This window comes from Fukomys damarensis, unplaced genomic scaffold (genome assembly GCF_012274545.1).
Source record: "Fukomys damarensis isolate Sample0158 unplaced genomic scaffold, DMR_v1.0_HiC HiC_scaffold_10, whole genome shotgun sequence".
Classification (NCBI taxonomy): domain Eukaryota; kingdom Metazoa; phylum Chordata; class Mammalia; order Rodentia; family Bathyergidae; genus Fukomys; species Fukomys damarensis.
The window spans coordinates 38912199-38922769 of record NW_022900922.1 but is presented as its reverse complement, the minus strand read 5'-3'; the positions used below and the strand labels follow the sequence as shown (position 1 = coordinate 38922769).

General features: G+C 42.7%; 1 protein-coding gene across 1 annotated transcript; it reads right to left on the bottom strand.

Moving 5' to 3' along the window:
• Positions 1-1167: 1167 nt before the first annotated feature.
• Positions 1168-2745, bottom strand: LOC104861338 (histone H4). Its single transcript, XM_010622715.2, has one exon. The coding sequence runs from the start codon at positions 2680-2682 to the stop codon at positions 2371-2373; it is 312 nt and encodes a 103-aa protein (XP_010621017.1). The 5' UTR covers positions 2683-2745; the 3' UTR covers positions 1168-2370.
• Between the last annotated feature and the right edge of the window lie 7826 nt (positions 2746-10571).

Sequence of the window (10571 nt, the reverse complement as noted above, 5' to 3'; positions counted from 1 at the left end):
CCATTATCTTGAATTAGTGTTGTGGCTGAGTCTTTAGCCCAATCCTTTCTTAAAAGTTCTTTTGCTGCTTCTGACCTATGCATAGCAGCACAGTGGCCTTTAAAAAAGCTTGAAAAAACAGGGCCCTCTGTGAAGTCTTGTTTATTACATTAAGCAACACACGTTAACTTTAATCATTAGGTCTCACACTACCCACGGTGTGGATAGACAGGACTCTCATGTCTTTCATCCCGCAATGTGTTTGCTATGATTAATGCCAAATAACAAGGGTAGGTGCATGAAGGAGTTAAACCCGGTTGTTCTAATCCAATGTTTTGCCATTTTTATGCTAATTTTTACTATGAATGTAAGTAGGTTCTATTTACCATTTTTGTTGTTGATGAAGGGTCTTACTGTGTTGTGTAGTCCAGGCTGGCCTAAAAAAAACCCTATGTAGAGCCGGTTAGGCTTTAGTGATCCTCTTGCCTCAGCCTCTGGAGTGCTGGGATTATAGGCAGATATCACCCTACTGTTCTCATCTCTTTTTTTTTTTTTTTTGTACTGGGGATCGAACTCGGGTCCTTGTGATTGCGAGGCAGATGCAGGATCTAAATATTATTAAAATTATGATTGGTAAACATTTTTATTAACATCTTACCTGGTTAACTTACGGATAGTTTCCTGTTTTTAATTTTTTCTCTTTCCTTATACAACAGAACAATTTTTAAAATTGCATGTGACTAATTATAAATATTAAGCATGTCTTCTAAGATGAGGAAACAAGTACATGTGCTCTGTAATCATCGAGAAATCCCCAAAATAGTATAGCTATAATTACCTTTCATGGTTCAATTTTCTAAAAATGTGCCCCTCAAACTGAAAAGGTTAATATCAATTTTGCATCCACTGAATGTTTCATTAATTGTGTCAGCATAGGAGCACAAATAGGATTTCTACGACAAATATTAATATATTAGAAACAAGGTTTTGTAAAGGGAAATGAGGCTTGAAGGGAGAGGAGGGAAATTGGGAAAAAATCAAGCTGTATTACAATTTCCCTATAATGAATGTGATCGTCAAAAGTGTACTAACAAATTTAAAAATTAGATGTATGTTATAATTTACATATTTTACAGTACTGGGGATAGAACCCAAGGCCTGCAGAGCTACATAGTTCTGTTTTAATATTTTATTTAAAGATTAAATCACTAAATTACGCAGGAGGGGTCAAATTTGCAGTCCGTCAGCTTCCCAAAACGCTGAGATTACTGACCTGTACCACAAAGCCCGACCAAAAGGAATATTCATATACAACATAGTTTCTTTTCCTTCATCAAGCAAGTGCAAAGATTATTCAATACATCAATGAAAAGTTATCACAAGTAGATAAAGACGGTGTAAGATGTTGGGAAAACAATGTATAGTCATTAAAAGAAAAAAACCTCCCACTCTTCTACAAAAGGAGTTTTAGCACTGAAGCTGCATAAAGCAGAATGTGGCGCGCCTCACGGACAAGTGGGAAATGATCCAGTGCGTATGCTCTTTCGTATTCGGTGGATTTTACAATTTGGAGTGCTGCGATTTCTAGTCAGGGGCGTCCCCATCCAGAAACCAGGAGGTAGTTCCTGCGGGCTCTATTTCAAAACCGGCTTCAGGGGGATGGAGCAATCTCTGCATTCAATTAGAGCCTCCCCTGGGCTCCTCTGACCTCAATCAAGCCCGAGTCTTGGTCAGGTGGGAGTAATGTTCTCCAAGACAGTACAATGGCTTGTTTTCTTAAATCAGGCAATTGAAACATCTATTTTCTGCACTTTCATTTAGTACTAATATACTTTTGTAGGTGCCCAAAAACGACTGCAAATATCCACATACGTTTAAAATATTTAGATCTCATCAGTTATCACATTTTAAATTTTAGTTCCTATTTTTCAAAAACGCGGACTCCCTCTCTCAAGGGTACGTGAGGCTATCTCCACTTTTAATTCCTTAATCTCTAGTCCACTCTGCACGGGTTTTACTGGGCTGCATCACTTGAGATGTCTTACACAGCAGTGTAAATTAAAGGAAATACACATTGCGCAACTAACGAATTCCGCGTCCCAACTGCTATGAGAACTGCAGCGAGCTTTTCAACAAAAGCAGAGACCCACACGCCCAGAAACGGAGGGAGAGGGGTTCGGTTGGGGTGAGTGGTCCCGCGACGTGAAAAACAGCCCACCCTGCAGCACCAATGAAGAGGTATCCCAAGTTCATACTAGTTGGGGAGGGCGGAGAGCACAGGAAACCCTGCGAGGACAAAGGGCGGTCTGAGCCGCGCTGCGTCACGGCTCCTCTCGGAAAGGGTGGCGGCCCTGAAAAGGGCCTTTGTGTGCGAGGCGAGCGTGCGGGCGCTCAGCCGCCGAAGCCGTAGAGCGTGCGTCCCTGGCGCTTGAGCGCGTAGACCACGTCCATGGCCGTGACCGTCTTGCGCTTGGCGTGCTCCGTGTAGGTGACGGCGTCGCGGATCACGTTCTCCAGGAAGACCTTCAGCACCCCGCGAGTCTCCTCGTAGATGAGGCCGGAGATGCGCTTCACGCCGCCGCGCCGGGCCAGGCGGCGGATAGCGGGCTTGGTGATGCCCTGGATGTTATCGCGCAGCACCTTCCGGTGGCGCTTGGCGCCGCCTTTGCCCAGACCCTTACCACCCTTGCCACGTCCAGACATCGCTGCTAGGGAGATGATACAGTGCGGGAACAGCTCCCTTTTATGGTCTGCATGCGGACCTGCGTGAGGACTGCGGCGGGAGGCGGGACGTTTCTCCCCGCCCATCCGGGGAGGGGCCCGGCAAAGCCAAACGCGCCTGAGTGGAGCTGTTTGATTGCCATGTTGCAGGGCTTTAAACGATCGCCCTCGCACGCGAAGAGAGGTACTCTCGGCTCGGGAAGTAGTGTAAGACCAAGAGCCTTACCAACCGCTCTGAGGAGCTCAACAGCCGCGAGAAGCAATCGGGAAGGAGCACACCGGACAAGTTGGAAATGAAACAGACCTGTATTAGTCTGTACAGACGGCACTGCCAGAGCCAAGTAACTCAGGCGCTAGCTCAGGGCCTGAAGTCTTCTTATAAGGGGATACAGGGGAAGTTAACAGTCAAAACTTGCACACAGGTGGCAAAGGTTAATGTCTGCTGACTCGCACAGGAGGCCAGCTGTCACATATTCAGCAGCCACATGTTGATGGTTAACAGATCCCTCAAGATGTTCTAAAATCTTTAAAGCATTTCGGGTTTAAGCAGTTTTCCCTGTTGAAGATAAAAGGCAGGGTGACACAGCAGTCTCTGTGCCATTAGCTGGCCAACATGGAGGTACTTTAGCTCAGTCAGGTCTCACAGTACAGAAAAGAGAACCTGAGATCACAGTGGGGCCCGGCGACCCCTGCACACACACTGTAGTGTTGTAATTGTGCGAGGTGATCTCAGGGTCTGCTTATCTATGCATCAAATTTCCAGAATACCATTTTCACCATTCCTTAGCATTTCCCTAATGGAGTAGCTTTTTAAAACAATTCATGTTTTCAACTGGACACACATACTTCGTGAGGCTTCGTACCAATACTAGTGTAATTTCTCCTTTTGACATAGTAGATTTTTACTTACTTGTTTATGGTTCTTGTTTTAATAAGATGACATTAGCATAAGTGTAAACCATTTGATGACCAACTAATACCTATTTTTAGTAGTGTTGTCTTGCATTAAATCAGTATTTATTGGAAACAGTTATAGGGCTTTAAGATTTGTTTTGGTCCAAGTCCATTTATAGCATTAGTCTTAAGCTATTTAGTCTGTGCAAGCTTTTGCGTATAAATATCAATATATAAAAATTCTCAAAAATGTATCATTGCCAGATGTGGCACCCCATTGCTGTAATCCAGCACCCAGGCTGAGAGGCAGGAGGATTTCCTCAAATTTGAGGCCAGTCTAGGTTACATAGTAAATTTAAGACCAGCTCAAACTAGGTGGCTATAACCTTTCTCAAAAAAAAAAAAGTATTCTTAATTTTTGCTTGTTATTCTTTATGAATTATCTATAACAGTTTTAACCTATTATTCATTAATCAGAAACATTTGTAAATACCTCTCAATTTTCTCTGCTGATGAAATATAATTTTTAACCCTAAGAAGTATAACTAAAGTTCTACTATATATGTTACAATTTTCCTTGTGAAAGGCAATCTATGCTTGTAGCTAAAATTTTGGAACATCTGCTGTAAGGAAAATTTTATATGTCTCCTTATTATTCCATCATAAGGATTTTTCGTGATACATTTTAACAAATCTCTAGTATTATCATAAAGTATTTTCTAAATGTTTTTCTTATTTTTAGTGCTAGGGATCAAGCTCAGGACCTTGTTCTTGCAAAGCAGGCGGCAGAACCACTGAGCTAAATCTCCAGCCCTAAATGTTCTGTTATACAGAAAGACTACATAATGTTTTCTGAGTATAGCCTAGAATTGAAATGCTTTATTACAGAGCATGTAGACTTTAAGTTATCTGATTAATGGCACCACAGTTTCCTGAAAAGGGTTTGTTACATCACCTGTGCCAGCAGTAAATGGCGAATGTTTCCCTTCTGTGAATAGCAGGACTGGGACAGGGTGGGGATACTGGGGATTGAGCTAAAGTTCCTGAGGGCCAGGGCTCCACCTCTGAGCTACACTTTGAGCTCTAGTATGTTTTTTGTTGGTTGATTTCTTTGGTTTTTTTGGTACTGGGGATCAAACTCAGGACCATTAGCTTTTGAGGCAGGCAGTGGCACCACTGAGCTAAGCCTCTGGCCCCACTAGTATGGTTTTTTGGCCCCGGTTGAGACAGGGTCACTCGATGTAATTCATTCAGGATGGCTTTGAATTCACTATATAGCCCTGGCTGACCTCACACTCCTGTTAATTCTCCTGCCTCAGCCTCCCAAGTGTTGGGATTACGAGCATTGCATCATCACACTTGGCCCTCTTGTATAGTTTTTAACATGTTATATTTAGGATGCATTTTTAGCATGGAGACTTGAGTCTGGTCAGTAAGAAATAAAATATAGAAATGATGAAACATTATGCTAAATACTGGGAAGCACTGTTACCCTTTTCTGTTTTCCCTGAAAACTGTTTTAAACATTGTACCTTATTTCAAGTTTAAAGAAAAATATATGGAAACCCTTTAGAATTTTAATATAATTACATTGCAGTTAGTAATTTATTGGAGGAAGATTCAAATTATAGGGATAAAAGGCATGGTACCTTCTCTCTTCCTCTTAAGACTCATAGCCTATACTTCTGTCACAAAAGACAGGTTAACAAAAGATTTATGTCATCAAAGTTTTATGTGACACAGAACCTTCGGAAATGAAGACTCAAAGACTCAGGGAAAACTGTCTAGGGTTTTATTCTAGTTTGAGGAGTGGTCAGCTGTGTGGAAATGGAGTTAGTGGAAAAGGGAGTAGCGTGACTGTGAGCATGAAAGCGAAACCCACCGGGCCTTTCTGTCAGGTCGCCCTGGCCTCTGTGTGGGACATTCCTTCCTCCCTGGAAGGGGTAGGCTGGTCCAGAACCAATGTCGTCAGATTTCCCACCACAGAATTGCCTAATCCCTGTTCTAACAGAAAGCAGCAAGGAGGGTAGGAATGATATTTGTCAAGTTTTACATCTGTCTTTGAGCAAGGGATCTAGTTTCTTACAGGGAATGGGAAAGGGTACGTTACCAGAGACCTCTGCAGTGGGTCCTGGTTTGCTATGGGACAATGCAACACAGAGCTAATTTAAAGACAGAAACAAGTCTTTGAGAGAAAGCTGGATCTTGGGGCTGATCAGTGCTGCTCTGGGCAACAAAGACAAAGGCCCCTAAGTACCTGGGTATTTATTGATTACAAGCGTGGGAAGACAGTGGGCATGTTGTGTTTTGAAGACATTTAATGAGAATAGGGCTAAACACCTGGCATGATGGAGCCAAGCAGGTCTGTGAGGAGGCAACTGGAAGTGGGCCCGGGTGCAATTAGCCAGTAACCCATCGGTTCAGTGAAGGGCCATAATTCAGGGGAAAGGATTTTTAATTGTATAATATATTTAGGTACCGGGGGATTTGAACTCAGGACCTTGTGCTTGTGAGGCAGGCGGTGGAACCACTCAGCTAAATCCCTGGCCCCCTGTACATGGTTCTTAAAGGCTCTAAATCCTCTGGATTCCCCCCAGGAGTGCAAATGTCTTATATCAAAGCTCTTTGCCACCACTAGATTTTGTGTGAAGGATGAGGTGACTCAGTGTCAGACCCCGCAATACTGGTTATGCCCAAAGCTAACTGGAGTTAGCCCCTCCCTGGCTCACTGTAAGAAGCAAGTCTGAAGCTCCACGAGGCACAGAAGCAGCTCATGAGCACTGCGAGAGCGTGCAGGTTGGCCGAGACCAGGGCACTGGCCTGCAAAGCTGTGGGGCTCGTATGACGTAACATCCTAGTTGAGCTCAGAAGAACTGCACTCAAACACTATCCCCACAATCAGTGCCTTAATAGCTGGAAGGACAGAGCTCTAATTACAACCATGTATTTTGTCAATCTTGCTTCTAATTTGAAAATGCTTTGACTTCTCTTTAAAGCCTTGCCTACATTACTATCCATGGCAGTTTTACATACTGCACATCTATACATGTATTGAACCTTTACTCTAATTAATAAATAATAAAATTCAGTAGGTGAGACAGTGCTGAGAGCCAGGGTGGAGCCCATGAAGTCCCTATGATGGGTGGAACTTCTGGGTGGTGAACACCAGATGTGAAGGGACCTGGGCAGCCAAGCGTTATGGGCCCCATCTGACTGCTCTTGATGTGAATCTTTTCTGGTAAATGTGCCATCAAAAGTGCAGCTCTTGGCCAGAAATTAGGGAGTCTCCCAGCAGTTACAGAACCTGAGGGGTACAGCGATCCCTGGATGTGGTGCAGTTACACAGAAGTATGTGTGGCCTGGACCTTGGGTCTGAAAGTGGAGGCACACAGGGAGGTTGCTGGAGGCCCCTCAGCCTCGTGAGCTCAGCTGGGCTCCAGGTGATTAGTGCCAAGCTGGAATCGCAGCTTAGCAGTGTCAGAGTCACCGCACAGCAATTCATGGACTCAGCTAAGAATTCAGAAGAGGCAGACTCAGTAAAGCACAAAGTACCAATAGCTCTAAATCACAGTCTAGACCATTACGGTGATTCACTGCCTACTGGTACATGGGCCTTCTGAGATGCCTACTGCAATGCGCATTGTTTCATACTTAATATTAAATATTTTATGCACATAGGGTAGTGAGAGGTCTTGGTAAACGCTGTCCCAAAATTTGCCCTTTTCACTTCAAATTGAGAGCACTTGGGGAATAGCAAATTCAGGGAAAGGCTTTCTGGGAATGTCTTTCATCTGACTGAAGATCCTCCAGCCCCTCCCAGGACTTCACCAAGTGGAGCTAAAGTGTGTCATCATAGAATTGGTCACCGCTACCCTGCTGGCTTGGCTGCAGGCATCTCTTGCTCCCTGTGGCCCAGGTCACTGTCCTCCTGGCCTGCCCATGGCCCTCCTTAACCATGAAGAAGATGCTTGGGAAGCTTATAGGTCCTGATGGAGTTTGGGGTGTTCGTTCCTCCTTTGAGGGATGCCTCTCTCCCAGAATTCTGCAGCTGATTTGACTATGTCAGTGTATTTCAGACTCACTCACACTCCTGAGTTTGAAGGGTGTTCTTCCCTTCCTCCCACTGATGCACTGTGAAATTCTTCTAACTCTATAAAGGAATTATAAAAAACCCTGACACATTTTAAAATAGGATGTCTTTCATTTCAGTGTTTGTGGGTAGTTACTTTGAGGAGGAGTTAAGAGCTCAGCCTTTGCAATGAGACAAAGCCTGGGTGTATACAGTCACATTTACCTGGGGCTGATTTCTACTCTTATAGTGAGGGTGAAGATGACAGCACTTGCTCCACAGGACACTAAAATTTAATGCAGAAAATGAAGCAAAATAGTTACATTGGCTTTGTATTACTGAAGTTAGCTAAATTAGTTAAAAATATTACAAGACAGACAGGAACAGACAGACCCTCACCTAGAAGACAGTTGAGGCACATTCACTGAAGATTAACATGAAGAGAGAAACTACTACATGCACCTACTTCCCGTGGGGATGAATAGCAGCGATTGATATTCTAAATAGACATCAATCACCCTTAAGAGGGGACCAAACCATCCCTAGCTAGCCCATTCCTTCCTGGAAATCCATATATGTTTGCTACATGACTAGCCTTCCCACTGGATCCCCACTTAATCAATATTACCTGGGTGACTATACTTGTAATCTCATTGGTTAATCATGATTTTGCCCCTCCCTCATGATTTTCCATTGGATCTTACAGTTTTGTCCTGCTTTGTACCCACCTCACCTCATGGCTTTGCCCCATAAAACACTTCTAGAACTGGTGGGCTGTCAACCCACTTTCCAGTCCACAATCTGTTTCTTTTAGACAGAAGCTATCTTTCTTTTAATAAATTCTTCCTACTTTTAACCTCTGTTGTTCTTAGAATTCATTCTTTGATTTTAAAACTTTTGTTTTAGATATCTAGGAGATTGGGAGTTATAATATTTCTTATATTTGGATTACTTGGTGCCCTATATCAGTATGATCTTAGTCCTGTAGTTTTTAGCTAAGATTTTTAGCATTTGTATTCAGTGATCTTCAGTAACAGGTTCATTATCCTCCTACCCTTTTTCAGTACTGAGGATTAAGTTAAAACCCCAGTCATTTTTAGAATTTTATTTTGCTGCAGGATCTAGCTAAATTTCCAAGCTGGCCTGGAACAATCGTTCTTCCTAAGCTTCACAGATAGGTTACAGTGTGTGCCAGCACATTCAGCTTCTATTAACTTTTCATATTCACATTCATGTTCTGTTTCAAATTCAAGGTATGATTAAAAATGTGATCAGTGTTTCAGTTCTTGAGTTTGAAAAAATTATTACAATAACAGACATACTGCGATTAATGTCATCAGAATACTTCCTCTCCCTTCAAACACACTTATGCCATCATTCTTGCCTCTTTCTGCAGAAGTTCTGGAAATTCTCTTTGCTGAGTGTCTTTAGCTGTGCTGTTCTGCCTAGCATCCTGAATTGATTCCAAACATTGACTTTTCATGGTCATTTTCACTTTGGGGAAGAGCCAGAAGTCCCACAGCACCAGAACCAGTGACTGAGGTGATTGAGGACGTACTGTTATGGTTTTATAAGTCTGTATCTGGCCACTGGAAGGCACTCAGAAGCAGCATTCAGTGAATTTTGACTACACTTCATAAATATAGGAAAGAGAACTTCTAAAATTGCTTCAGAGAGAGGCAAGAATGATGGGATAAGTGTGTTCAAGTGAGAGCATTTGAGGTAGATTAATGGCAATGTCTGTTACTGTAATAAATCTTTAAAAATTTGAATATACACTGTATTTTGATCACACCTCATATTAAAGTAGTTATCACAATAATTTTTATTCTATTAACCTTCTGTTTGAATGTATTGCACTAGAATTTTGTTTTGAAACTTCTAAACAGTATCCTAAAGCTAAAATTAAAATAGGACAGTCATGATAAGAACCTCCTGAAGATCTCTCCATACCCCACCAACACCACCATTCTGTGAATAAAAACAATATGGAATCAAGTCATTCCCAGAAGATAAAGGGAATGAGAGAAGAATGCTAGAGAAGCAAGAAGCCACCTGAAAAGTAGTATTTGTGAACGTTTGTCATTAATTTTGTTAGAAGTACCTAATTTGTCTGGAAGCCTCAAACAGGAAAGAAAACGTTGATTTTCCTTCTGCCCTTCTCAGTTTCTTGCTGGGGTGTTGTAGAAAGGAAGGAGAAAGTTGGACAAAGAAAAGAAAGAGGAGGAGAAAAGAAAAAAGGTGGATAGATAAGAGTGAAACAAATTTACTACCTGCGAAGTGTAGTGCACTGCCAAGAACACCTGAGAGGAGGCAGGAAAGGAGCAGACAGAGGTCGAGTTGACAGCATCTTCGGCAAACAACACCACCTTTTAGAAGAGAGGCAAGACAAGGAGGAGGAGTATCCAGCGCCTGAGGCCAAGGTGCTTCCTCCTTTCCTCCTCCTTTACCAGGGGAGCCTTCCTGCCCTCCTTAGCCTGCTCTTTCCTTTGCTCTGTGCCTGTCAACCTTCTCCAGGTGCAGTTGAGTTCAGGGTTTCCTGTGAGGAGCTGAACTTGAGGCCGTCAGGTTCTTTTTTTTTAATTTTAAATTGAATTTATTGGTGCATTCTAGGTAGACAGTACAGTTACATTCATTACTGGGATCTTGTACCTTTACATGCCAGGTCTTGTTTCTCATTTTTTCCCCTTGTCCCCACCCTCCCTTCACCCCCTCCTCTCCTCCCCACCTTCAAACACTAATTCCATTTTTACATTTTCTCATATTTTTTCCTTTTCCCTTATTCCCCTTTCCCTATCCTTCTCACTGTCCATGTTGATTGATTTAATCAATTTTCCTTATGGTATAAAGAAAATGAGATTGCCATGAAGTCGTTAGAGACTCAAAACCTAAAGACAAACTATAACAG

Excerpts from the sequence above, each read along its gene's own strand:
- LOC104861338 (XM_010622715.2), bottom strand. The coding sequence starts at position 2,682 with ATGTCTGGACGTGGCAAGGGTGGTAAGGGTCTGGGCAAAGGCGGCGCC.